Source organism: Serpula lacrymans (genome assembly GCF_000218685.1).
Source record: "Serpula lacrymans var. lacrymans S7.9 unplaced genomic scaffold SERLAscaffold_5, whole genome shotgun sequence".
Taxonomy (NCBI): Eukaryota; Fungi; Basidiomycota; class Agaricomycetes; order Boletales; family Serpulaceae; genus Serpula; species Serpula lacrymans.
Window position 1 is genome coordinate 1,737,002 of NW_006763294.1, and position 27,691 is coordinate 1,764,692.

At 46.3% G+C, this 27,691-nt stretch overlaps 8 protein-coding genes across 8 annotated transcripts; 5 read left to right on the plus strand and 3 right to left on the minus strand.

Moving 5' to 3' along the window:
- Positions 1-594: 594 nt before the first annotated feature.
- On the plus strand, positions 595-3,252 carry SERLADRAFT_463820 (uncharacterized protein; the record flags this gene model as incomplete). Its single annotated transcript, XM_007316723.1, has 15 exons — positions 595-786; positions 836-907; positions 967-1,081; positions 1,136-1,153; positions 1,211-1,230; positions 1,294-1,305; positions 1,356-1,421; positions 1,476-1,587; positions 1,644-1,786; positions 1,843-2,077; positions 2,130-2,169; positions 2,226-2,489; positions 2,548-2,634; positions 2,691-2,810; positions 2,868-3,252. The coding sequence occupies 15 exons, from the start codon at positions 622-624 to the stop codon at positions 3,034-3,036; spliced, it is 1,638 nt and encodes a 545-aa protein (XP_007316785.1).
- Positions 3,253-3,360: 108 nt separating this feature from the next.
- On the minus strand, positions 3,361-10,262 carry SERLADRAFT_447770 (uncharacterized protein; the record flags this gene model as incomplete). Its single annotated transcript, XM_007316724.1, has 27 exons — positions 3,361-3,649; positions 3,698-3,746; positions 3,804-4,001; positions 4,057-4,092; positions 4,146-4,292; positions 4,344-4,835; positions 4,893-5,008; positions 5,061-5,418; positions 5,471-5,754; positions 5,805-6,120; positions 6,169-6,364; positions 6,417-6,634; positions 6,687-6,955; positions 7,008-8,145; positions 8,195-8,211; positions 8,270-8,358; positions 8,413-8,437; positions 8,485-8,582; positions 8,637-8,980; positions 9,030-9,324; positions 9,375-9,415; positions 9,468-9,518; positions 9,576-9,620; positions 9,671-9,743; positions 9,801-9,955; positions 10,019-10,106; positions 10,166-10,262. 27 exons carry the CDS (start codon positions 10,187-10,189, stop codon positions 3,481-3,483), a joined length of 5,331 nt encoding a protein of 1,776 aa, XP_007316786.1.
- Positions 10,263-10,853: 591 nt separating this feature from the next.
- SERLADRAFT_385475 (uncharacterized protein) lies at positions 10,854-11,575 on the minus strand (the record flags this gene model as incomplete). The annotated part of the gene is made up of 1 exon (XM_007316725.1): positions 10,854-11,575. One exon carries the CDS (start codon positions 11,406-11,408, stop codon positions 11,124-11,126), a length of 285 nt encoding a protein of 94 aa, XP_007316787.1.
- A 1,232-nt stretch (positions 11,576-12,807) lies between these two features.
- On the plus strand, positions 12,808-14,235 carry SERLADRAFT_463833 (uncharacterized protein; the record flags this gene model as incomplete). The annotated part of the gene is made up of 3 exons (XM_007316726.1): positions 12,808-13,033; positions 13,099-13,342; positions 13,401-14,235. 3 exons carry the CDS (start codon positions 12,889-12,891, stop codon positions 13,996-13,998), a joined length of 987 nt encoding a protein of 328 aa, XP_007316788.1.
- A 657-nt stretch (positions 14,236-14,892) lies between these two features.
- On the plus strand, positions 14,893-17,212 carry SERLADRAFT_463837 (uncharacterized protein; the record flags this gene model as incomplete). The annotated part of the gene is made up of 13 exons (XM_007316727.1): positions 14,893-15,128; positions 15,179-15,205; positions 15,268-15,296; positions 15,366-15,414; positions 15,469-15,546; positions 15,606-15,690; positions 15,739-16,103; positions 16,162-16,196; positions 16,257-16,318; positions 16,375-16,567; positions 16,622-16,679; positions 16,742-16,859; positions 16,915-17,212. 13 exons carry the CDS (start codon positions 14,965-14,967, stop codon positions 16,993-16,995), a joined length of 1,344 nt encoding a protein of 447 aa, XP_007316789.1.
- Positions 17,213-17,447: 235 nt separating this feature from the next.
- SERLADRAFT_447775 (uncharacterized protein) lies at positions 17,448-19,676 on the plus strand (the record flags this gene model as incomplete). Its single annotated transcript, XM_007316728.1, has 5 exons — positions 17,448-17,606; positions 17,662-18,228; positions 18,280-19,011; positions 19,084-19,338; positions 19,411-19,676. 3 exons carry the CDS (start codon positions 17,448-17,450, stop codon positions 18,514-18,516), a joined length of 963 nt encoding a protein of 320 aa, XP_007316790.1.
- Positions 19,677-21,353: 1,677 nt separating this feature from the next.
- SERLADRAFT_463843 (uncharacterized protein) lies at positions 21,354-23,123 on the plus strand (the record flags this gene model as incomplete). Its single annotated transcript, XM_007316729.1, has 7 exons — positions 21,354-21,544; positions 21,605-21,631; positions 21,683-21,980; positions 22,036-22,209; positions 22,262-22,573; positions 22,624-22,771; positions 22,824-23,123. The coding sequence occupies 7 exons, from the start codon at positions 21,365-21,367 to the stop codon at positions 22,996-22,998; spliced, it is 1,314 nt and encodes a 437-aa protein (XP_007316791.1).
- Positions 23,122-25,778, minus strand: SERLADRAFT_436429 (uncharacterized protein; the record flags this gene model as incomplete). The annotated part of the gene is made up of 14 exons (XM_007316730.1): positions 23,122-23,194; positions 23,256-23,497; positions 23,559-23,900; positions 23,975-24,042; positions 24,090-24,117; positions 24,172-24,487; positions 24,540-24,556; positions 24,606-24,687; positions 24,744-24,887; positions 24,939-25,047; positions 25,111-25,177; positions 25,254-25,399; positions 25,455-25,553; positions 25,613-25,778. The coding sequence occupies 14 exons, from the start codon at positions 25,776-25,778 to the stop codon at positions 23,122-23,124; spliced, it is 1,899 nt and encodes a 632-aa protein (XP_007316792.1).
- Positions 25,779-27,691: the final 1,913 nt, after the last annotated feature.

Here is a 27,691-nt window from a genome sequence, read left to right on the forward strand (position 1 = left end):
TGACCGGGACATCGGTGCAAAACCGGTCTGTGAATACCGGGGGGCTGTCCTAGTGTTGCTGCGATCAGCCTGCAAAGTTTTTCTGTTGTCCTCGGCATCGATTGAGATAATTATACGCATTCGTACGGTGCCAAAGTCTATCATCTGTCCCTATTCAGCAGCTAATCACACCACACCACTGCAACACTGCCTTTCATCTTCGAGTATACGTGTACATGAATCAATAACGTGTCAGAAAGGACCGCATACAGGCACTCAACGCAGTCAAGAGGGCCGCATGTCATCTTCGGCCCACCAAGGCTGTATTCAATAACCGCGGCAAGACCTCGTAAACCCAATCAACCTTTGAAAGTATAGCAAGCTCGTTTTTGCTGACATTCCCACCATTAGTCATCCGGCCCCTCTCATACGGAAACATATAAAGATTCAGAAATATCACAGGGGAGACCGTACCCGCATCCCCCAACGTTTCTCCCCATAAATCTTGCTGCAGACTGTAAAGATTCAGAATACCTCAAGGAAGACTGTATCCGCATCCACCAACATTTTCTCCCCATAAATCCTGGTGCAGATCTTTCAAAATACACCACTTTTGGGCGTATTCTGTTTTCGTAACCCATCATGCTCTTGAAACTCGCATTATCGGCGACTGCTACGCTGCTTTGCTTCGGTTTATGGAAACTCGTGGAAGCAGTCATACAACAGTTAAGGTCACCGCTGCGCAACTTGCGTGGTCCAAAGGGCACCAGCTGGCTTTACGGGAACCTGAAAGATATATTCAAATCTGTAAGCAGCACGACCGTTCGCAAGAAGTCCGACTTACAGCCTCTTCTAGGAGAACTCGGTACTCCATGAGCAATGGATCAAGGAATACGGCAATACACTCAGATATAAGGGTTTCTTTAACGTGCGTTATCACTCGATCATTGAGCTGACCATTCATGAACGATATAATTTCGAAAACAGTCCAATCGTCTCTTTACTATGGACACTCGTGCTTTGAATCACGTTCTTACACATTCTTTGGACTATCAAAAGCCAGAACAAGTAAGATATAATCTGTCCCGTGTCCTTGGAGAAGGTACGCATCTCAATTTCTTATGCATATTCTTAATCCTCATCTATGTGTCCGCAGGTGTTCTCTTCGTAGAGGGTCAGCCATTGAGTTTACTCCCTTTAGCTGAATAGTATTAACTCTAACACGCAATAGGGGCACAACATCGTCAACAGGTAGGTCATGGTCATGTTTGTATTCCCAACCTACGTTCTAAATATCTTGTGATGACATTTTAGCGTCATATAATGGTGAGATTATTTGTGTTAAATCACTCATAATTCCTTAACTTGTGTTTCAGAATCCCGCATTTGGACCTGTTCAAATTCGAGCACTGACAGACATTTTCTACGACAAGGCAGAAAAGGTAAAATTCTCTAGTTGTCCTTCTCTAGCGATTATTTTAAAGGACAATGCGCAGCTACGGGATATTTGGTACACTGAGGTTACTGCAGCTGAAGAGGGAAAACGTAAGCGGATTGATGTCTTGTCATGGTTGGGCAGGATGACCTTGGACGTTATCGGACTGGCAGGTACGTCACACTAAAAAACAACTCTGCAACTCGAACTCACATAATTTTCAAAATAGGCTTCAACTACAATTTCGACGCTCTAAATGCCAATGAAAAACCAAATGAGCTGAACCAGGCTTTCACCACTATGTTCCAAGCCGGCCAACAAATGGATATCCTTCGTTTCCTCCAGTCGCGCTTCTCTCTTCTTCGGTATATCGTTCGTAGCTCGTTCATATTAAGTGAAGTACCTCCAAGCTAACTACACCGCTATAGCCTACTGAGCATGGCAAGAAGATTGATATTGCACAGAAAACAATGAATCGCATTGGGCGTCAATTGTTGCGTGAAAGTAAGGAAGCAGTGATAGCTTCTCAGGGGGGTGATAAAGGAGGTTTGATCGAGAAGAGCAGTATGAAAGGTCGTGATTTACTATCTCTCTTGGTCAAAGCAAATATGGCGACGGATATTCCCGATAGCCAAAGAATATCCGACGAGGACGTATTAGCTCGTACGCTTAACTTTCTTCTGTTCCCGAACATCAAGCTCACTTTCGATCTCAGAGGTCCCAACTTTCTTAGTCGCTGGACATGAAACGACAAGGTATGCAATACCCCTATACTCCGATTACAATGGGGCAAGTCTCATCAGTTTCGTAGCACCGCGACCACATGGGCATTGTTCGCTCTCACGCAGGCCCCTGAGGTCCAAACAAAGCTCCGAGATGAGATATATAGCGTATCGTCCGACAGACCGTCCATGGATGAGCTGACTGCCCTACCGTATCTTGATTCTGTAGTGAAAGAAACTTTGCGTCTGCACGCACCCGTGCCAAATACGGTGCGGATCGCCATGAAAGACGATATCTTGCCCTTAGACAAACCATTTATCGACAAATACGGAAATCAGCAAGATGTAATCAAGTATGACTGCCTTTTTGAATATTTAATAGCATTTATCAACTCACCTCACTTTTACCAGAGTCAGCAAGGGTGATTCGATATTTATCCCTATCTTGGCTATAAACAGATCCAAGGCCTTGTGGGGCGAAGATGCTATGGAATTCAAGTGCGTTCACCTGCTCAATTCTCATACTTTTTGTACGTGCTGACATCGATTGTAAGACCCGAACGGTGGGAAGCAACTCCAGAAACCATAAAGAGCATACCAGGTGTATGGGGTCATCTCCTTTCTTTCTTGGGAGGCCCACGCGCTTGCATTGGTTATCGTTTCTCCCTGGTCGAGTAAGCATCATTCATGGTGTTTAAAATCCTGATAACATGACTCATCACCGTTTATAGGATGAAAGTCCTGCTTTTCGTCCTGGTTCGAGCATTTGAGTTTGAGTTGGCAGTGCCAGCGAGCGATATCGGCAAGAAGGCCACCATTGTACAACGACCTATCGTCATCTCTGAACCCGAGAAGAAAAATCAGCTACCTCTGTTTATCACGCCTTGTCAGCGCCCTTGAAAATAGTAGGTTATGTGATTGGTGAAATCTAGTATTGTTGCCTTACTTGTGTGCTTAAATGGCAAAACGGCCCTGGTTATTTATTTATGAAGAGTAGAAAGTCGTGTCATCTTTACTAGTAGTGTTATTACCGGTGTTGCTAGCATGCTTAACTAGCATAGATAGTCCAGATACTCTTACGCTTGATTCAATGGCAGGAGTCAATGGTGTGCCCTTGCGTGACCCCCAAACAAGTATAGAAATGCATCGTTGTTCTGCATGGCTCTGAGATATGGAGCACATGTGACGCGCGGAAGCCAAGGCTTATGAGTTCGCACCACGGAGTAGCGTTTGACATGTTCGAGAGTGACGGTTCAATTACACTGTGAGATGAAAGTACAAATGTGACAACTTTAACTACTTATCAATAGGGGAAACTAAATCGTTACTATCGTACTATTTCCTTTATGACGTAAAATGTGGGGAGATTAGTTGGATGTCTCGTGCTGGAGATGCCAACATTTCGCTGAAGGCAACTAGGTGTGCCTCGCACAACGCAGAAAAGTAAAACTCATGCTCGGAGTTATGGGGCTGCACTAAGTTGTGTGCAATCTCGTGTGCCAGTGTAAAGTACCTACGGAGAAGTGAGTAAGAGACAAGGATACAAGTTAAAAGCACTGACCAGGAAATTTGAGCCTGCTTAAGCTCGCCGTTACGAACATCCGAATCGTCTATGGGGAAATGTGGGTCAACGACAGTTTCCAAGGTGGAATCACACCTTTACTCACGCCAAGCCTCGAAATATCTTAAGTTAAGAAATATACTGGCATTCCGATTGAATGCGATGAGTCCTCCTCCCGAGTCGTAGAATATGTGCAGAGATGTCATAGGGAGTTTATAGATGACGCTCAGAGAGCTTATAACATGAATAAATCGCGCTAGAGAATCGCGCTTCTTTGTCATAATAGACTGCGGCTCAGGAACGTCTACAATGAATCAATTACTTAGCTATGAAAAGGCAAGCACGAACTCGGGAATTACCTCGAGTTGCAAAGACTTTGACGTTGCCCATTTGACCTTTCAGGTATCGTCAGAGAGACGACGTGGTACGTAAAGTAAAAAAACCATACCAATGAGATCGAGCTCGCCCACATGCCCTGAAGTGTCACAGTAGCCTTCATTCAGGGATTCCTTGATTGTCTGCATTTCCTGTCTATTGTGAAGTAGTTTTCCTTGCTCAGGCCTACATGCCTTGATCGCCATGTCTACGTTTGCGCCTATGGTCTTGGGTCAATCACTATGTCTGCAAAGACATGATTAGAACTTACGAATATTGGTCAGAGGTGTCACAATGGGGCTTCTACCATCGGCTGGGCCAGGAGGACGTGACGTAGACCTTTGAGGATGACCTGAGGCCAAAACCTGAGAATCTAATGATGGGCCACCATCCAAATCTTCTTGATGGGGATGTCCGGTGATTTTTCGCTTCCAGCTTTGTAAGGAGCCTATCATCGTTGACGCTGGTCGAAGTCCTGGCTTATCAGGTTGTTTTGTAAGTTGATCTTCGGATGCAGAATCAACCCGCGGAGGATTTGGCGTTGGTGCAGGAGCTGTCGTGGGTTCGTGCGTCAAAAGTTTTCCTGGTATGCCAGGCCGCTGTGGAACTGAAGGCGGCGGGGATGCGACTTCAGCGGCGGGCCTATCCTTCGCACCAGGTGTGGTATTTGGCGTGGAAATTAGAGCTGTATTCTCGGCCTTGATCTTCAAGGCATGTTCAACTGCCTGTCGATCGGCCTGCTGCTGCCTTAAGATCTTGTCAACTTTATATATGATCCAATCCATATCAGTTCAACCAAGGGTAGTAATTGCTTGCTCACCATTGTATCCACGACGTTTCAGGGCTCTGAGATCAGTAGAAAGGATTGTCATGAAAAGCAAAGCATCGTTAACCTTCGCCGAATCAAATAGCAATCGGCACAGTGAAGTGGAGACCCTGTTAATAATCATTAGATAAGAATACGAACCCTAGCTGGCCCAATACATACTCATACATATCCACTTGGGAATTACCAGAAAGCCATAGCTCGATAGGACCATAACCGCGCCGCTGCGCCGCAGCCGAAGCATCTTGAGTTCTTGTCAGCCGTACTTCACCAAAATCGAGGCCTTTGGCTACTGTCAATTTTCCGAATATTTTAACTAGGAAATTCTTGTCATTGTTGAGCCATCCGAGGGAGATGCGTGTGCGAGTGTGAGTATGCTCGTGGAGGAACAAGGGTAACCTTTCCAGTATAAGGCTACGGACGTCAGTAGCGATTTTAGAGTTCTTGATTTCAGAGGTGGTCTTGTACTCTTCACGGATCGTTGCACTAAGGCGCTTGGAGCCTAGATCGATGTAGAATTCTTTGCTTTCGGATTTGAACGGGTGCTATTCTCAGGCATGACGGACTCTTACCTTCCAATAAATCCTCCTGCGGCGCTGTGAAGATCGAGTCCCCAAAAAGTTGGTAGGCATTTGTGTCATCAGCGATAATAATTTCTCCAGGTTTTCGTAGATCGTATAAGAGTTCCCAATCATCTTCATCCCATTCTGCAACACCAACACCCTTCTCTTTTTCCGAGTTTTTACGACGCGTTCGTTTCATGCCCAGCAAGATAGGAGAAGATCTCATTCGATTGTAGGTTAGTTGCGAAATCAGACGACGATTAACAGCGAGATTGCGAAGTTCGACCAGATAGCTGAAGGAAGTCATTGAAAATTCAAACAACACGCACAGAAGGATACGTACTTGTCACGTCCATCTGCAAGCCTGTAGAATTCACGAGGGTCCATGATAAGGATATTAGCGATTTCTTCTATGGAAGGCTCATGCTTAGTTCCGCATGCACTGAGAAAACTGTTCGCAGTGGATCCGAAGTCAACGAACACAAAAAGTTTCGAGTGAACTTGTCCCTTCGATTCTCCTCCAAAGTAGCATTGATTAGGGGTTATCCAACGAATGGTATTTGAACGTTGATTAGAGCTTGTATCAGGAAGTGACTTCGATGACTTTACAGGCACAAAAGGCAGCTTAGAAAGAGTGGCCAATTGAGATGGTGAGAACGCTGAAAGAAATTAGCCCCATTGCAACTCAATAAATTCCTCTAAGGTACCTGTAACATGCCCAGAAAGGGTTGAAAACCATTTCCTCGCAGTGTCCTCAGACTTTGGAGCATTCTTTTCCAGTAACGTTACTAACATTTGAGATGGAGGGTGATCTTTGATGCCAAGTTTTGACACAGCACCATCCCGGAGATGTGGTTGCACTACCAGAAATCCGAATGACGCCCAGTCAGGATTGGCGAAGACCTTGATATATTCTTCAAAAGTAGTCACTTCAAAAAGTTCACATATCACTTACCTCTTTCAAGGTGCCCAAACGAGTTGCAGAACCGTCGAGAGCTGGAATAAATGATATATCATTGAATCTTTCCGGGTCATAGTCAGGATATTTAGACATGTTATCCAGCAGATACTTGAAAGCAATAGGATGTAATTCTTCATCCGGGCTAGAGCATAATCTGATAAGAATATCTAGTGGAGGGGAGCGACGAAGGCCCAATCGATACAGGAATTTCGCTGCATCAAAAGTATTGATAAGTATGTATTTACTTGAAATGGTTTAACTGACCTTCTTCAGAGCTGCTTTTCCACTTGACCTGGTGTCCCCAATCAATGATAGGCAACTTCAGCTGGCGGAATATAGTGCTGGGTTCATACAGGTCATATGCGCGGTAGCGAGCCCTCTTTTGAGTTTTCGTAGAATTTTCGTCTGGCTCCTCCTTTGTGAAAGCTGTAGTGGCCCTCAACCTGTCAACCTCCTCAGGAGTAAGAGTACTTTGGACAGCCACTAGATAGGTGGTCAGATCCGAGATGGTCCAGTCACCAGTCTTGATCATTCTGTGTAATTGAAGTTGACGTTACAATAAATATTTCAAGTTCACCACCGTACCTATCAAACACGACCTGCAAATCCACGTGCTTTCTCACCCCGATGCTAACGAGAATTTTCTCTAATGATAGCTTGATAGTCGTCCCGGATGGAAGAGTTACTATAGGAAGATCCTTGAAGATGTTGGCACTAGATAAATATGCTTCTCGAGGTAGCCTCATGCCTGACGACGTGGGTATGCATGTCTTGTCTTTCAAGCTTGTGGCGACTGTGTTGCGAGCTTCGTTCGACATGTTTGGCCAGCCACGCAAAATAACCATTAAAACTCGTTCTGCCCATACAGGAGACTTGGTGATATCATTATCAACGTTAGCAGCCAGGACATCAGGCTTTAGAATATACTGTATCCAATCTGCAATCGACAGCTCTCTCCATCCAAAAGATGACAGGCTTAGAGAATCAACGTGTTTGCTAACATTTAGAGGCAAGAGATGATCAGGAAGTGGGCCATCCAAAGGAATTAGTGGGCCCATATTCTTTGGATTTATGAAAGTCTGGACAGACGACAGGGGGAGTATCTTTTCGTCTGGACTGGCCGGCCTGCCAGAAGCCAATACAGCAGCGTTAATAAACTCCGTCCTAATTCGTGATAAGTTCGGATTATCGCCCTGTTTGCTCAAGCCGATCCACCACTTCAAACAAGCAATCATTTCCTCTTCACTGAGAGGTCTGGACCGCAATTCACCCAGTACGTCCATGAATGTGATATCTTTCAGCATTCCTCTGTCTTGGAGCGAGGCGGCCATACGAGGAATTTCGGTGATAATTCCCTCAGGAAGAACAGGTAACTGCTTCAGGAATGATGCGAACAGTGGATCGGGCATACGAACATCGAATGCGCTGCGCACACCAGCCGTAGATAATATACTGAAGGGATGTTGAGGGGAGCAAGCAAAGAAGGCGACCTCCAAGAGACGAGAAACGTCTGAAGATGGCGTAGACGGATGAAACGTGAAAAATTTGAGGGCATGCAAGAATCGGTTATGTAACCAAGCTCTTAGCTCAGAGTCAGGTTTGAAATCCGGCGTGGCAGCTGAGCTGGCTGCTCCTTCCCATAAGGCGCGAATGTTTACGAGTTCCATCTCATATGCCGTACGGCAGAGGAACCCACCTACGTAGAGTAGCTCCCTATTCCATACTGCACAATATGTTAATAGGAGATGAGCCATGGTCTTGCTTAGACTCACTTGCGACATTACGGTCACTGAATGGATTTTCTGTGAGTAACTTGGTAAATAAACAAAAAAAATCGAGGAACATACACTAAATCTATGGACTCTCGCTCGACCGTTGGGATGAAACGAGTAGCCATATGACCTCCTATCCCGGTCGTTTGTCCAGTGGCATGACCCTGAAAAATGATGAGCAAACCGGTACAACATTATGGCACTACAAACAGACGAACAATGAAAACGCGGGCAGAGCCAGACCTATCGTCACATTAGAAGGGAGGAGAACCTAGCACTCGATGACTTACCCATGAAGATCTGCGCGAAGGCCTTGGAAAATGCTTCCACCTGAAAAGGGCTGTTTCTCCTCCTCAGATATACTAGCGTCGTACTCGTCTTTGGCGGTCTAAAGGATATATTCAACATGAATTTCAAGAAGGAAACCTCCCACTACACTGACATATATAAGATTGTATTTCAGCTGCTGCGGAGGATTTTTTTTCGTGGAGCGATTCAATTCGGTCACCATCTTTTTATCCAATCGGACATCTACATCTGCCGAAAATATCAATAGTGTGACACTTGTCTCATGGACCTCCGTAGGATTCTTGTTTTCTGCGGGCGGCGCAGGCAGGGGTGTGGCCGTGCGCTGAGGGGTCGTAGTCCCGGTAAAACTCGAGAGAAGTGAAGAAAAGAATCCTCCTTGCGTTGATGGTTTGCTTTGCTTGACCACTGCAGTAATGGAAGGCTTCTCTGTTCCTACAGAATAAACTGCCTCCATAACCTCTGCCTTAATCCTCATCTCTGTTGCTTGGTGAGTGTAAGACGAGGGCATATGCCAAAAATGACTTACGGGTAGAATTGATACCCTTGACATTCATTATTCCCAAACCGCTAGTATTCTTAAGGCCCTTCAGAAGGCCAAGGTCCTTTGGGATACCAGTAGATTTGGTCAGACGTGTCAAACGTTGGTCGTCAAAATAAACGCTGATATCTGATAGGTGAGCCATAAATGTAATTGAGGAGGCCAAAAATCGCGTGAAGTCAAATGCTTTCGGTATTGGAGCAGCTTCTCTTAGAGTCATTTCGAATGATGTCCAAGGGTCTGGACCACCCTCAGAGGGTAAATCGCCACGTTTTACACGTAGCTTGAGGAGATATTTGTGAGTGTTAAAGACTTCCAAAACATTGTACTCACTTGATCTTTATTATCCTTCCAGTAAAAGCGCATCCAGCGATCTTCACATTACGAGGTCAGAGTCGATGTGATACTATAGAATATATATCTCACCCCCAGATGTCACAAAAGGCTCTTCCGTGACAGAAAACAGACTATAGAATCCTGTACAACTCAGTGTGAGCACTGATGTGGAAGGACTTCACCACAAATCTTACTTACCAACTCCAAAGGCACCAATCTTATCCTCATCTGGATTGCCTTCCGCTATTGAGAAACTGAGTAACGGAACAACAGCATACACTTGTGGAAGTTACCGATTTTCCTAAGACGATCCCAGTCCTCATTTCTAAAAGCCATGCCATTATTTCTGAATGTCCACTGTGAAACCTGATAAAATGAAAGTTCACGGTATGTACATGAGTCAAGAGTAAAAACGTAACATACTACCGTAGTTTTCAAGTCGGAAAGAACTGGCTTCTCAGTGTAGTACTCCTGTGCAATCTTGCCAGACTTCCTCTTCACATAGTCTTCAGTTTCAAATCGAATCTCCACTGAAGTCGATTGAGCATCATCTGAGTTCTGTAGAAGTTCTCTAAAAACTAGAAATTATTGATATTTGAATTTATGAAACGAGCTGCAGCTTATAAAACACGCAAGCGCACCAGTAAATTCCCCAGAATATCGAGCGAGCACTTTGTCAATCAAGGCACGCTGGTTGACTTCAACAGATTCGTCGTATCCTGTTTCCCACTATACTCAAACATTTCAACGACAATTCCAATTATCGTATTTCCAGTTAGTGTGCATACCAATGCATCCTTGTCGTAAACCATGCTCTATGTGTCAGGCCTTCTAAAGCTGCTGGAAGAGCGTGTTCTGCTATATCAATCTGCCTCAACTATGTTCAGAGATGTAGGGCCGTTGAGGGTGTCGTTAAGTGTCGTGCAGTGCTTTGGCAGATGGGTATACTGCGTTTGTGATGGGAGTCGTGCTTGCCAAATGTGTGTATCTGTTGCAGATCTATAAATCTTGTGTGATGACTGAAGTAATTAACTTTTTCCTGTTGTCCTGTCGATTTCTACGGAATTCTAGACAGAAGTCTGAACTATAGCAGAATGGATGAGGATCGTGGTATGACTGGTAGCGACTGCATACAGCCTCAATAAGACCCTAGTAGCGATTACGTAATATTTAATTTCAGCTCAGTGGCAGTCTTGTAGCTCGCGTTTGCTGGCGGTGAACCTCCATATAATTGATAAAATTACTGTGGGCATTTATATTGTGGAACAAAACAACTTCAAGGCTATAATTATATACCAGCTTAAACCACAATGGCAAGATGGCAAAAAGTCGAAGACTATCTAATGCACATGCACAGGCAAACATAGTAGTAGAAAGACACAATCGACGATATTGACATTGCACTTGCGAAGGATATAGGAACATAGCAGTAAAACAAGGATCAGACAAAAGTCAATCCATACCTCCACATGAATTGTGGGTACTAGTACTTGAAATATAAGTGCAACTTGCATGATGGTGACGGTAATGCAAATAAATGCGATGCGGGGGAAATATGAAAATATGAACGAGCGACGGTCCCATTGCGTATAAATGAACTCCATAACTGCTAATGATGCGGACATAAGATTTCTAGAATGGAATGTAAAAGCAAACATGTGAACTGAGGCGCGGGGCGCGACTTGAGTTGACTTGGGGAATGCCAGAATCCGTGGAGTTGAGTAACATTGCGTGAAGTGAGTTTAATTAGCGGCTTCCAGTCAAGAGAACTGTGAACCAGCCAAACATAGCCATCAAAAATCGAACCATCCACGCTGGATCAGCACCGATGCCGAGTCCAGGCCGAAGCTGCATAGCTAAAGCTAAATCAAATTCTGGGACTGCGCGGTATGCACGGTTGCGAGAAAACACGAGTGCTGACGAGTCCTCGGAAGGTGGTTGCAGCTGGGGAGCAACAGTCAGGGAAGGTGACCCTGCTGCGCGAAGGGACCATGAAGGGCGAGATACCGGAGACGAGGAAACATCACGCATTTGAAGCGGACGTCGATCAGGTGAACGGGATGCAGAAGAGAAGACATCGTCCGAGGATATGTTCTTCAAAATGAGGTTCGGGCTTCCAATTATATCGGTGGTATGCGAAGATAATTCCAGGGTGGGGAGAAGGGGACTGAGGTCTAGCGCGTCATGGAACTTCTCGTCGATGTCTTCTTCGTCTAGAAGTTCTTGGGGCGGGTCAACTCTGAGAAGAAAACTACGAGGCTTCTCGGGGCTGCAGAGTTTGGCACCGTCTGCCACGTCACTCTGTGCATCGAGCAAGTCATCACGCAAGGCAACAGCCTGCTCTACTTTCTCGTTCTCTTCAGCATATAGCGCGCTTTTCTCCTCTAACAAAGGTCCATTCGAGGGTGGTCCAGCATAGAACACGCCATGCTGCTTTTCGAGTCGGGGCAACAACTCCCAAGCATTTTGCGAGGCGAGGACGCGAGATTGCATTAGCTTACTGATGTAGAGCACTAGCGCGATGCAAGATAACGCTAAGATGGCAGCGATGCAGGAAAAAACCACCACGAGAATTGGAGGAGAATTCATCAGAGACATCTCAGAAGGTGGCAATAAAGTCGAGTCTTCACTCCGTTCTGAATTCTCATCCATCTTGGCGAGGTCCGTATTCGGCGATGCGAGCCTTGATAGACTCGCAATGTCCTCGTCCTGGCGCCAGACGCGGAATCCGCCATCCGCCGCGTCTAGCTTGCTCAACATATCGTAGAGCTTCTTCTCCTCTTCAGTTTGTGAATCGCTGGTAGTCAAAGGCACGACTGCCATGACAGATTCATCATCTAATTGCGAGAGATACTCATTCTGCTCATCTGCAGATATGACTTTCACGTCCAGAGTACCACTTTGTCCAGAAGCAGCATCTGGGAGGTGACTGGAGCCGAAAGAACTGAGCGGGAATGCGAGTTATTAGATATTTAGGACCAGCTCACCCTACGCGAGACTGAAAGACAGCTTGCACTGTACTTTGCACATCAGTGGACACGCCAATACTGCTATTATTACTAGGTCAACTGCAAATCTACTTGAGTGACACTGACACGTTACAACTTACAACTCAGCCTCGGGTATGATGGGACGTGCGGTGACGACCAGCGCAAGGAGAGATACAGACGCAAGTATAGTCACAGTCATAGGAATGATCTGAAGCTGTGAAATAAAGAATAAGAAAATCGTGAACGTCGTCAGTGGACGTAGAGAGCGCCCGACGATGTTGTGGTTCCGCCAGCACCTTGAGGTCAGACACGCTGCAGCTTGCCACGTGAGGTAACCGAGGTTAGGGTTAGGGTCCAAATTGGTTCCAGTCTACGCACTGCAACCAAACACTGGCACGAAAGCTCCTTACCGGCGCCGTTATAGGCTCTGTCCTGGATTTCGGTTATACTTTATATTGTCAAATATACAACATCTGGAGCCTTATTATCTATCGCGGTGTCGCTGATTCTTGACTTCATGTATGGCCCGTCGACCCACCCCACCTCATTCAAAGACTTCTTTTCACCCACCCAATGACCCTGCAACTTATCGCGACTTGCTCCTGTTTGAAGAGCGATTAAAGACAAATGCTGCAAATTTGCAACGTAGAAAGTCTCGTTATCAGTGTGCGTCACGCTCTGTATGTCTGTGTCTGCAGTGTATGTTTCATCTGAGACGCTCCACGTTGCAGTATTTCTAGGACAACTTATACTCGTTATTGGATTCTTACTTTCGGAGGTTCTCTTGCAGACCGCCTTCCTTACTATGCCTTACAAGCTCGTGCTTCAGAAGGCTCTACCGGAGATCTACACTGTCGACAAAGAGGTCACCCCTCATCCGCACCTTGCGTCAGGTTTACTATTCGTATCTGTGACCACTCTAGTCTTGTTCTTTGCTAGTGGTATGTATTCTGAAAAAATCGCGTACGCTAATCGGTATGTATGCTCCTCCCTGGAATCAGTTGTTCTGTGTTACAGACTGCCTCGTCTACAGATATGTTCCTCACGCTAACAAAGCTTTGCGAAATTTTAACATGTATTTAAACATGCGCACACCTTCGTTACGCTCAAAAATCTCCTTCAACCCGCTGTCGTTTCTATTTCCTCGACCTGCACCAATTCCACCCGACTCTGGATCCAGGCAGCACTCTCCCACCCGAGCAAACGTCGAGCGGAACTCGTCTATCCCCATTTCTCCTATACCTCCGTCAAGCAATCCGCGTGGTGAACTCATATTCTCCTCTCGAGTGGATCGCCCGTTTCGTGAGTCGTACGAGCGTTACCGTTCCGCATTTGAGCGGAAACGGGACGAGCGCGAGCGGACGGCTGCATCCAAAACATGGATCGGATGGATTCGTTTAAAGATGCCTTGGAATAAAGGCTATCCTCCGCCAGCGATGTATCCCGCAGGAACAACCCCATTGCGCACACCGTCGTCCTCGTTGAGAGGGCGGGCCTCTGGAAGTTCAGGACCAACGCCCACCTCGTCTAGGCGGTCGAGTCCAATGCCTGGCAGCTCAAGGAGTAGGACGCCTCCTACCCGTCCGCCTTTTCCGGGAGGAGCTCGCAACGAGGGCAGAGGCAGTGAATAAAATGCCTAGGGCTGGAAGGGTGATGAGTCATTGCCGTCTACGGTTTTTCATAAGGGCCCAGGTCTCAAAGCATGCGATCCGCACGATTTTCATGCCTAGCCTTTCCTTTGCTGCGTAGGTTACGGCCAAGTATTGTGAAAGATGCGGATAATAAAGAACTGGGGTATTGGTGAATCCTTGGTCCGAATCTCACTATACACGGACAATGGATCCGCAGACAGTGTAGGAGTCGCATTCACCAGCTGACATTGTATCAAGTTGGAAAGTGTTGTCAGCCGGCATCGCTCAAATAGATGTTCATCATCTCATTCTGAGACTAGTACTACAAATGAAGGAACTCCTGGTGGCCGGCAACAGGCTCTCGAACGTGCCATTACAGCCTCAGGACCGATTAAAATGGCGAGTTCAAAGAACGCTCCACGCCCTATTTAGAAGTCGAAGTTGTCCTTTTGACGTACTTGAGAAGGTTAATAACGCCAGTTTGCAATCAGTTCTCGCGAATTAGGGTCTCCGATTTCAGCATGAGAAAGCTTGTACTTTTCCTGAAAAATGGGCATGGGAGCGACCTGTTATTGTATTGCGTGTGTTCAGCTCCCACATGGACCCATGCCGTCTGACCCATGTTCGCTGTCGGGGCTGTTTAGCAACTCAAAAACCATAATTTGTTTCTTTGTCTATTATTTTAATTACGTGACTGCGTGAGTTCCCGATCTTTTTTCGCAAGGGAAATACCGCGGCCGGCGGCGTGACCATGAAAAGACAGAGATGTGAACTCCGGAAATACTTGGCAAATAACAAACAGGCAACAGGAAGCTTAAGGGGAAACCAGACGTTGTTCGGTAGTCTGATAGCAATACACGAAATGCCACGAGGATCCAGCGAGTTTTGGCACTCGAGCCCTTCTTGTCTCCCACCTCCATCCTCTCCTCTGTAGCATCACTTTCGACGTTGCTTGGGGTTCACACTATGTCCAACCACAGCGAAGACCGCACGATCACTGCCACACCCGTCCAAGGATGCCATGAGACACTCGAGAAGGACCACCAGCAGCTCGAGAGCCAGCAGGCGCCCGTGTCTGCCGCAGCGCCGCCAGATGGAGGTATGGAGGCTTGGTTGACTGTCGCAGGAGCGTATGTGTTATTCGCCTTGAAGTCGCTTTGTTGTGCTAAACATGCTTTAGATGTATGATAAACTTCTGCACGTTTGGGTATGCCTCTTCGCAGAGAACTTAGTTACAATAGCACCGCTTATTTGTCACGGCCTTGACAGCTACATCAACGCATTTGGGGTTTACCAAGGTGAGTTCTTCAGTTGAATTCCGTCCAGTCTCACAGTCGTAATTACGCATATTTTGTTTCCTTTTGCAGACTATTACACCCGCGTCCTTCTCTCAGATAGAACGGCGTCCGACATAAGGTTGGGACAATGGGAATTGCAGTTAATCCAAATCAAATTAATCAATCTTTCCAGTTGGATAGGTAGCTTCCAGTTATTCATGCTATATGCCCCCGGAGCGCTAGTCGGAAAAGCATTTGATGCCGGTTACTTGTAAGTCTTTATTCTCAGTGAAATCAAACTTCCAGCTTTAATGACGAGTACAATCGTAGCCATCACCTATCAAGTATAGGGATCATCTTGTATGTCTTCTCGATGTTCATGCTTTCACTCGTACAACCGGGCCAATATTATCAGGTACTTTTTATTATCTTCTCATCGTTATATCGATAAAACTGTGAATAGATCTTCTTGAGTCATGGTGTCGGGATGGGTATCGGGCAAGGACTGTTGTATGTGCCCTCGTTGAGCATCGTTGCTCATCACTTCAAGCGTAGACGAGCGCTGGCTACAGGTATCGTGGTGTCTGGTGCTTCAGCGGGCGGAATAATCTTCCCAATCATGCTCAATATACTCTTCGCTGAATCTGGAATCGGTTTTGCAAACGGAGTTCGTGCTAGCGCTGCGTTAGTCGCCGGGTTGCTATTCATCGCGAAATTTTTGATGAAGACACGACCGCCTCCGAAAATGCCATCGTCCACGGGCTCCACGGGTTCCACGTATATCAAGGATATTCTTACGGATGGCGCGTATATATGGTCCATAGCAGGGTACGGTTTCGAATATATTGATGTAATGAATTTCCACTGATCGTCACTTCATTATCAGTGCATTCTTAGTCAATGTTGGGATGTTCTTTCCATGTACGCAAACCAATCAACCTGACATATAGTATCTCCTCACGAGTTTCATACCGTCCTCAGTTTTTTATCTGGAGCTCTTCTCGACGGCACATAACATCAGTGATCAGCTCGCATTCTATTCAGTATGCATTCTTTATGGGTCTTTCTTACGCTAGCAAGTACTTACCACACCCATTAGCTGGCTATGCTCAATGCAGGAAGCTTGGTTGGTCGGGTGATACCTACATTTTTGGCTGATCGTATAGGAGTGTACAACATGCTTTTACCAAGCATCTTCATGTCTGCAGTCACTCTGTTTGGTCTTATTGGCGCCAATAACACGGGATCCGTATATGCATTGGCAGTATTGTTTGGTTTCTCATCAGGAGCATGTGTGTGCGTATTTTTGCGGGCATTGAAACCTACTGAATGCTTGTTTCTACTAGACGTTTCCCTCATTCCTTCTCTTCTAGCCACGCTCTGTCGCCATATGGGAGAGATCGGGTGAGTGTCTATTCCAGTTACCTGCCTGCCCCCTTGTGGTGACCTGGCATGTTGCATTCTAGAATCCGAATCGGAATAGCATTTTCTGTCGTGGCTGTAGCCATGCTCATTGGCACGCCAGTGAACGGAGCAATACTGGGACGTGCATACAGTTGGAATTCGGCTATCATATTTTCAGGGGTGAGTCATCGGTGTCTTTGTATATTGTCATCATCGTGCTCACCCGCTGATGCAGATATGCATCTCTGCCGGTTTGATACTGATGGTCATTTCGAGAGTCATTTTTGTCCGACGTAAAAGAAATCAGCAGGACTGAAGCACACGATTTGCACGACTAACGTTCGCGAGGTTTGGTACACTGACGACTGCATATATCACGCACCACATAGACAACACTAATAACCATGCAGCTATCTTTACAGTATTATTATCATCTCCATCTACGTGCATCTAACTCGATAGACAGACATTCACTTATGCATGTAATTTACAGAGACCATACGTACGAATCAGCCGCTTTGAACGTTTTTGAGCCCTTTTTTCTGGTCAGGGACTGCCTCGCATTTGAGTCATTGAGTGCTGCTTGCCGCAAGGGCTCGAACAGTCGAGAGCCATCGGTGGCTTAGAGGTAGTGCTCTCTATGATCTCGTGGTACGGAAGCATCCGGCGTCCAGCAGCGTGTCCGGGGTCTATCAGAAGATTCTAAGCGAGTCCCACTCTAAAATCCTAATCAGCGGTCAGTGGCAAGGCTTTTCTTCTTGTTTCCCAATGCCTCATTCTCATCACTCCCACTCAGGCCAGTTCTGCAAACATGCATCCGGGCTCTTGGAGGATGTCGTGCTCACCGCACTCAGCAAAGGTTTTGTGCTTTATGGTCTCACAGAACATGTTCCTCGCTATAGATTGGATGATCTCTACCCAGAAGAGGTGACTGGCAGTGCTTGTCCAGCTGTCTTCTGATTAATCCGGCTAGTACAAATAGGATGGTTTGTCGCTTGATGTCCTCTTGAAGCAATTCGAAGACTTTCTCGATGAAGCACACCGTCTTAAAACTGCCTATGCTTCTCGCATAACCCTTTTAGTTGGGCTCGAGACCGAATTTATCACCCCCACTGATCTCGACCATCTCGATGATCTTCTGAAACGTACTGCGGGGCGTGTTGATTATGTCGTGGGTTCTCTGCATCATGTCAATTCCATTCCCATCGACTTCGATCGCACTACATTTCAAAATGCGCTATTCAGTTTTTCGGTAGAGAATCAGGCCCAAGGTCTACATGCTGCAACCGACCAAATGGATAGCTTTCTCTCCGCTTACTTTGATTCTCAATATGAGCTCTTCAAGCGCTGTCAACCGGAAATTATAGGTCACATCGATCTATGCCGTCTCTATGATCCATTGATACAGTTCAAGGATTATCCTTCAGCCTGGTCCAAGCTGGAAAGGAATGTTCTATTCGCCATCGGCTATGGCGCTTTATTCGAAGTTAACGCGGCTGCATTAAAAAAGGGCTGGAAGACTGCATATCCAGGGGAAGATGTCCTAGAGGTATGCGGAGTTACGCGTCCCTTGCGCCCCCAAACTCACCATCGACTCTAGCTCATTATCCAACACGGAGGTCGATTTGCCCTCTCCGACGATAGCCACGGTCCTCAGTCCGTGGGGTTGAATTATAATCGCATGGCAACATATCTGCGACAAATGGGAGTTACGGAGATCTGGTATCTTCAGCAGTCTTTGGCACCTAATGCAGCAGGCCGACATGTTTCCGCCGTCAAGACCGGCGGATATTGGTGGGAACACCAATTTTGGGCAGAAGAGTGGTTGAGAGCATGAGTGCGACGTTTCTGCTGCAGAAAGAGTATCTTGGATTGTTAAACTCGACCTGCCTTTCCGGCTCTAGTCTCGATTTATGCCCCAAAGGAAGGCCATGTACTAGTACGTCCAACATTTCCAACCAAGTCAAACATTAATGAGCCTGTTACATTGATGTCAGTTTCAGTCCGTGGCTTGCGCTAATTATACTGATGTGTCCATGATGTGCGTGTTGTGGTCCAATGACCGTTTACTGGCTCCCCCCTTCATTAGTAACCCCGCTTTTGATCTACCTTGGAGTAATTGGCTTTCTGTACCCTTCCGTCCCCTTATGATTTGTTTTGGCTGGCCGAAGCCTCGGGACGTGTGTGGAGAGAGAAGCCACGCATCGTCAGGTACCTCGCTCAAGAATGTCAACCTTAACGCAACGTCTTTCTAGCGAACTTATTACCGCGATTTCTCTATGATTTCTCAAATACATGAGGGTTTAGTCGTTCTTTGGCACTCTGGGAAAAGGTATGGACACATTGGAGATCGATCTCATTTACCTTGCGTAGTCCCTAAAAGTCTAATATTTACTTTGTGCAGGCACTTAAAACTAAAATTGCATTTCGCTCTTACCGTCGATGACATAAACGAGAGCGTTTCCACATGCGACGTCTTAGATCGACCACATGTTCCATGTGTTATACTTCATTTTTGGGCAGGTTGTCGAAATCGGCATATGTTCGCCAACAAGAAGGAGTATCAGAAGACGTGGCGATGATTCCTTGGAGGGCACGAGACGTAGCATGGTCAGGTGGAGATCCAATAGACCAATTGAGGTGATCCTTTTCTTGAAATGTTTGTTTTCCTATTGGTTTCATGGTTTTTTCAAGCTACCCCGTGATGCTCATGTTACTTTCTTCACATCAGATTTATGTACTATCACAATGCATGTTTCCACGTTCAAGTTATCAATCAGTGAAGGATTGGAACCAAATCTTATTCAATCGACTTCTGTCGCCTTTGTGGAGTTGAGGGAGTTCAGCGCGCTATAAGCCACTAAATCCGGAGCCCTTCACACTTCAGTTTCTATGAATCCTATTATCCGGTATGAGACAGCACCGTAATTAATGTGCTGTTTCTAGTCTGATGAGTCTGCTCGGCTCTTCCCCACTTTTCAAGGCTACCCGGGTTCAGGGGTTTTTGTAAGTATAAAATACCACAGACAAGACCTCTGTTTTTCCATCTTCGAAGCCCTCTCCAGAAAGCGAGCTACCAGACTACACACTGGTCAAATTTTCGACGACCTACTCTCATATCTAACTTTTATAACACTTTATTATCCTCGAAAAATGTGTCACCGACAAGTGCAATGTGCCAGACATCAATGTGGCCACGACGAGCCAATCACAGACGGAAAGGTACTTGTATGTTTATCGTGTCGAACATATATGCCGAAAATGACGCCGTTCCGCCAGGTTGACTGTGGCTCTGCCCATTGTCGGTACAGTGCTGCTCATCCTCGAAACTGTGCAGGTTGTCCATCAACATGTCAGCAGTGGTAAGTTTTTTCACGTTCCGCATCATGCTTTACCTCATACCTTGTTCTTAGGATGGACAGAGCGGAAACCACTGTCACTCAGAGGAGGGACACACTGTGTTACCATTGTTCCAGACAGGGATCATGATCTTCTCTTCATATAATATGTGGGGTAGCGGTAGTTACCATAGGCCTGAATAACTTAATATGAAATCAAAAACGGCGCCCTTCTTCCATCATTTATCTGATCAGAGTTCTCTAATCCCACCTCGAGGGAACAACGAGGGAAGGATTTGATCTAGGCAGAGACCTTGATTTCGAACATGCGGATACTATTCCGGCCACCCCTGTTTTAAGATCCTTGCCCTTTTCGCACTCTCAGACAGGCGGCAATTCCAGGCATTTGCTTTTTAGCAGTTCATGGCTTTTTGGGACGTATGAGCGTGGGCAACAACGTAAACAGCTGTGTTTGCAAGCGTCGCAGGCTTTGGGTGTCTGAGGACGGGTCCAATTGAGCCTCGACGTATCTGCTTTGGTTGCTGCGCAGGGGGAAATGGAGTAATCACAGGGTCTAACGACACAGTACATTGAGGCAAATCCCCGCCTGCCAGTCCCATTTCGCCGAGACAAACGTGCAGACTCAACATCATCATGACATTTGTGATGGGCCTTCGTGTTTTGTAACGGAACAGCGCGTAAATCTTCCCATATGCATATGACGCCGAAAGTTACGGAGCACCGATGACAGTCGCCTCATCGCAGGGCACCCCGCCTCAACGTGGAGATCTGGCGCGGAAGGATCATTATTTCATTGGATAGAAAAAAGCACTTACCACATCTATCACAATAGCACAGTGCCATTATGAGGTTAATCCAGATAATGCTCAGACATTGGTTCGCGGGAATGACTGTAACATAGCTTCTGCGGTGGGACTTCTAAACACGTTGTACACGATCCACCTTTGGAATTAGTTTTAACGTTAGACATGAGCCAAACTTGAAACTGCGTTTGCCAGTGAATAGATACATTACATGCCAATGGCTCACAGCATCATGATGGCGTGACCTGTAAATAAAGAAACGCGCTATAGCTATTCCTGACCCAAAATTGCACCAAATATTAATACCAGTTGCGGTATGTGTATCACTAGGGTGTTCCAGGGCTGGATATGTATTCAGAGGAGTAGCCGGGAGGCATTTCTCAAAGCATGGTGAACATATTTCGAGAAATGCATATCTGCAGTACATCCTCAAGGCCATCGAATAAGGAAATCCATTCTGGCCATTCCCAAAAAAGGATTTAGTAGTAAGATGTGTAAATCGGGTGTAAACTGCAGTTCAACCATGAACCTGAACACCACAACCAGCGCCCAAGAGCAGGCTGTTTATTTGCGAACTCTTCCTTCCATCAGAGACAGATGTACCAAAGTTTATGAGCTAGGAAAGCTAGGAAAGCTCGAATACTTCGAATATCACCCCCAAAAAGAGACAGATGTTGTAGCGTTTTGTGAACAAATCATCAAAGTATGTTCCATCCTCAGCCTTCAGAACACACATTGATGCATGATGACATGTGATCTGCAGCGAGACTTTGGAACTAATCTCGCATCGGTATGTTCCCTTCGCCTATTCTCATCATCTTGTTCAGCTTTACGACATCAGATTCCTCCTCATGGCCGATGGAGGCACCTTGACGCAGGCTGTCCTCGTGTCGAACCCTTGATAGCCAGATGGAAGGCCTCAAGCAACCCCCCAGACGATAAAGAAATATGTAAACGCTTGATCGATCTTTTTCTTGTTTCTGTTCTGCTCGACGCAGGAGCAGGCAGCGAGTGGTCGTTCTTCGAGAAGGAGTCAAAGCAGAAATATAGTCGTTCTGAAGGTTTAGGTGTCGCCAGTGTGCACATGTTTACTGAGGGGCTTTTCTCCGGAGATAAAACACAGCCTTATAGAGTGGATTGTACGGATTTCGTCATTGCCCCATCAGTTCTTCTACTGATGCTGATTGTATGCAGCTCAAGGATTGTCTCAGATCACCACCGCAAAGACAGCCGAAGCCTTGCAGGTAAATGATAGTAACCCTATGGTAGGACTTGATGGACGCACTTCCTTGTTGGTTAACTTGAGTGAGGCCCTCAAATCAAGCCCTCAATTCTTTGGGAAGGATGCCAGACCTGGAAATATACTTGGTATCATGATGTCAATACTCTCATCTGACCAGAACCCTGAACTTCTATACAGACTTCCTTGAGACCCAATCTATACTCGAAGGATCGATTAGACGAGTCCATATATCGTCTCTATGGCACACACTGATTGAAGGCCTCGCCCTAATCTGGCCCGCGAGGACATCCTTGGCAGGCCTTCCTCTGGGCGATGTTTGGCCCTGTTCGGCTCTCAAGTCTGTCACACAAGTGGAAGCAGGCGACTTAGTGCCGTTCCACAAACTAACAGGATGGATCACATACAGTCTCGTCGAGCCGATCGAGAAGATCTTGCAGTGGACATTCGAAGGCAAGGAAGACATGACTGGTTTACCCGAATATAGAAATGGTAAAGAATTCACTTCCGCCTTTCGACCCGACTACCTAACGAGGCTTTAGGAGGTCTCCTTGTCGATTTCGGAGTGTTAACAATTCGCTCAAACATACTTTCCCCGTCCTTCTATCCCGATCTCTCCACTGGAATTCCCCGCTTACCGCCATCTCACCCCGCAATCGTAGAGTGGAGAGCGATGACCATCATCGAACTGTCAGTCACAGTTTAATTTACTGGTCAACGTGATACTAATATGAGCCATCAGTGATCGTATTGCGGATGCCCTTCGACACAGATTAGGGCTATCGTCGACTCAGCTGACCCTCGCCCAAGTGCTGGAGAGTGCTACTTGGAAGGGTGGCAGAGAGATAGCTAAACAAAGACGTCCGCAAACAGGCGGTCCTCCCATTGATATAGAAAGCGACGGGACGGTGTTCTAATAGTAGCAAATAGCGGAATCTCATGTGTACGTTTATCAAGAAGAGACGCAGAAAACATGCTCTTGTACACGTGATGTAAATTAGTAAAGTCTGTAACATAAATATATTGCAAGTCACCGATTCTCATTTATGCTTCAGTTCCCTTGCAAGCCGCCAGCAAAGCACGAATGCGATAGCAGCTGCTACCCCTCCAATTCTAAGACCAGAGATACTTGTAAGCCATGGCTCCTGGAACGGGAAGTATAGGCGTAACTCACCTAAAAATGATTGCAACTGAATTCGGACCAGTGTTTGGAATGTCGGTTTCCTCCTGTCGTAGAAATAGATTTCCTGATGTGCTATCCGGAGATGCGGCTTGGACAGTATTATTCGCAGCAGTTGTGCTTCCAGGATGATGTCCATGGAGGATGGATTTATCAGGCTCAAAGATCGCAAAGATTATCGATGAAATACCAGTCACGAGGAACTGTGGCACGACGATGAACATATTATGAATTCCCTGATGGTGATAAGACGCATTTGAAGATCAAAACAACTGGGCAAAAACGGAGGCCACTCACGAGGATGACGCCTGCCTGGGAACTCAAGTCACCACTTGATTTCCTATTCAGTATATCCGCTTCGAATCCGTCTTGGTCATGCTGCATGAACTCAACGGCTGAATCTACATCAACCCTGCTGAGCCTTGCCCTGGAGTTTCTCAATATACTCTGGGGCGTAGTCCTTTCTAGTTCTGGGGAGGACGATCGCGAGAACGTGTCATCATCGTCCTGGGGTTGAGATTCAATCAGCTGCTGCGTTTCATCATTCTCTGCATGAAGCCTTCGACTCGAACGCGTGTCCGCTAGATGAATTAACCCCGCATCGTCAACCATGGGGTGTGAGAGAATGGCTTCTGCAAGCTATAATTTGTGAATGAATACAAATCGCAGAAGGAGGTTAGACTTCCCAGGTTAACCTAACAAAAATGACGTACCAGGGAGAACGGCGCCCACTGAGTGACTGCCCAAGAAAAACCTGTAGTCGCCATGATGAATGTAGCACCTGACACGCTAGAAGTGAAGCTAATCTCCGAACAAAATAAAAGATACAATCGGCCGAAGAAGATCGTGAGGCAATCTGAAACGAGGTCCCATGGGGAGAGAGCGCTCACAATGTGGCAGCCATGCATACAGCGAAAACGAGGTGTGATGATGCCCATAAGCTGGATAGATGCACTTGAATGTACCGTGTCCATGCTCCTCTAGTGGCGACGGGGCTAAGGGCAGTACTGGTTCGCCCTGCTTCAGTGACGAAAAAAGGCAGGATCACATTCGCAACGAGGGACACCACTGAACTGTAAAAAAGAGCACGGGAACCGAGCCGGGTCGCCTCAGCATCCAGAACAAGGGCAGCGTCATCATTTTCTGGCACAGGTGAAGACCGCTTGTGGAGTTCGCCGATATATACTGTTGTATAAAATAGGACAGGGAACCAGGCTAACCATGCACTGAGACGGTCATGGGTAAGTGCTTTAATTAGCTCAGCCAAGCGAAACTCACAAAAATTGGATAATGCACTGTAAAGGTGGGTGAGAAGCAAGCTTACAAGATGTACGAAATACATACAATCTGTCTTATAGCCCTAGGGAGAGTGAACAAACTATTCCACAAAACACGTATTTCACTACGGAAACCTTTTGCAGCTACTCTAACCCTCTCGTAAGTTTCTACGCATTTATTCACTTATTAATAATAGTCACTTACGAAGAAGACAGTAAAACTTTTTCCTTGACAAAGTATGATGTCAATATGTGCGCTGAGATCAATAGCAGCGATGCTATAACGGCCAGAACCTCAAGCTGCTTTGTGCCAAAGAAGGGGAACAAACGAGGAAGATCGATGTTTCCCCTGCAACAGAGCGTTATTTCACGTACATGGGAGAAGAAGGAAGTTACATACACAAAGAAACCTGCAACGCTGCCTATGCCAAGCATTCGGGCAGCCCAAGCATTTCCACTGGCTTGTTTGGCAGTCGGAAGCGTGTCAACGAGTAAACCCGATCTACCGCCTGTACTGTAGATATTAGTCAGTCAGGGTTCAAGACATATGGTGAAGCAGTTAGGTGACTGACCAGCATTTATCGAGAAGTCTATACAGTAAATAGCGAGGACAGCAAACCATATGGTTAGAGTATCATTCTGGCACACACGAAAAATCACACAATGTATAAAAAATCAAAGGTATGTACAGAACAGTATAATATTATCAGCATACCGCAGATGTATTTGAGTTGGTGAAGAGGGTGGCGATAGGACGAGTATATCCTAGAAGTAGCATTGCAAGTGAGCACAAAACAGATCCAACTAGCAGGAAAGGCCGCCGCCTGCCGAATCGCGATTTTGAGTTGTCAGCCAGCACACCTAATCAATAGTCATTGTTTAGAGGTATGTCACTACTTCAGCGATAAGTAGTAACCTATGAGTGGCTGCATGATTAAGCCTGAGAGTGGTCCAGCCAGGAAAACAATTGCCATCCAGGACTTGGTGAGGCCGAGAGAAAGGAGGTATGGTGAAGCTATAGCAAGTCAGTCCACAGTTGAAGAATAGCAATAGAGCAATTGCAATACCACTCACCATACGACATCTCTACAGACCAAAATACTTGTACTCCGAGAAGACCCACAGTCAACGTAGGAAGGTTAGCCCATCGCGGACCTAATATCTTTGGTTCTCCTGCCCACTGAGAATCATCGTCTGGCAAGTCTCGTTCAGCGATAGGTATGGCAGAGAAACCTGTCATGAACGATATCTATACAAAGGTTACAAGCCCGTAAGTCCAGAAAAGAAATTGTAGGTATCAATAACGATATTGGTTTGAAGTCTTGTCTGGTATTGTTCGGATATGCCTTATCCACTGGACAAGAGTGAGGTAAAAACTGAGAAATTCCTATGGCTCCACTGTTGCAGGCGCTGCAGGGAGAAACCGCAGAGCGCGGGAGTGACGAGTCTTGCATCCGTGACAGGACGCACGTTACAACGTCACATATCGCTCACGCGACCCAAGGCAACGTTTGCAAATTTCAAATTCCCCGTTCTTATTGCACTACAATCTCACGTCTGAACTTCTTTCTTTACTGGTGGCTGGCACTCGCCATAGTAGATACACGAATGTAAGAGTTAGCTATCTATTTTCTCTACAGGTCTTTCGACATGGTCCTACTACAGGTAAGGTGTCACAAAGCAAGACACAATAGTACCCAGAGCCTCTAAGGAGAGAGCACTACTACAGAGCTTCAAGTCGAGACATCATCAATAATGGATCTCCCGTTTTAATTCCGCTCCAACCCAACGAACATCAAGCAGGCTTAGGCTTCACTCATGTTTTCAAGTAACAACAGTTATCAGCTAATTAGACAGAGACCAGACAGTCACTTCCCATCCTAACGTTCTCTACACCCGCACGTCGCGGGATGCTCAATAACCTCCCGCAGCAGAACCTATAAAGCATACAGGGACAATAATGACTGACGCCGGTAGTGCATCAATATATACAATCACTTATCTTTCGAGGCAACAATGCAGACCAGTGAGTGACTGAAGTTCGTGAGTGTCAGTCGAAGACTTAGCAGCATGACTACAGATTGCATCACTTGCGAGATATCCTTCAGTTCTTACGAGACCCCACTCACTTTTGGGCGAGGTATTAAAATACTTCAACGGAAACGGAATAAAACATCACGATGAAGACTCTACCATGATATTTGTGAGTCGCTCCTAGCTTGTGCTAATTCTTTCTCAGAGTATTGACAGTGCTTATGGTATCAATATAACAGCTCCAACGATATATTCGCTAACACAAGTGTACTCTCTGACCCCATCTCTTGCCACTCCCCGCTTGAGTGCTTGAGCCTTCTCGCTGCCTTTGATGGAGTACTGCATGCCCAGTACAAGTTGGCCGCTTAGAGATCTTATCGCTTAATTTTGGTGCCGTGCCGCCTGCATATGCTTGGACACAATTTCTAGCAGCGATAGTATTCAACGTACTTTGCTGTACATTTGCTATTTATGCATCATTGGAATCCCCCTGACAAGCTCTTCCAAATTTTGGCTGTAACCACGGTCCGTAATTCCGTGGGGATTCAAGCAGCCTACACAACCTGCTTGAGCCACATGTTCGTTCAGTGTACTAGGCCGTTCCAAACCATGCATCACGGCCCCAGACTCCTGGGGGACCTTAGATTTGCTGGGTCTATCTATTTACCTGATGGGAGAGGATACCGACTGTTTAAAAGTGGAAGACCTGGGGGGAAACGATCATGTCGGTGTCCTTCTGTTGCTCAATACATCGGCGACAAGGTTACTACTTGTGGACTTACACCTGCTTGCCTGTACTTGAGAAGGCAGTACGTTCTCGTGAGCACTTACTTTTTCGACACAATCTCGTCTTGTCAACTAACCCTCACTTCCCTCGAGACTCTTGGGACGACTACTTTTTCTTTCACTAAGAGTGGGAGGGTGTTATCTACAACTCTTGCCGACTCTCGACAATCCCTCAAACCAGGCTTGTTTGGTAGTCAGAGATGGTCATTTCGACAGGTGCACCATGCATCCCGGAATCTATTCTAATCACTTTACTCTTTTTATTTATTAGGCTGGCATCTTGATACAAACTGGTGTCAGTGAGTTTACTGACTCTACTCTTGTCAATGCAGC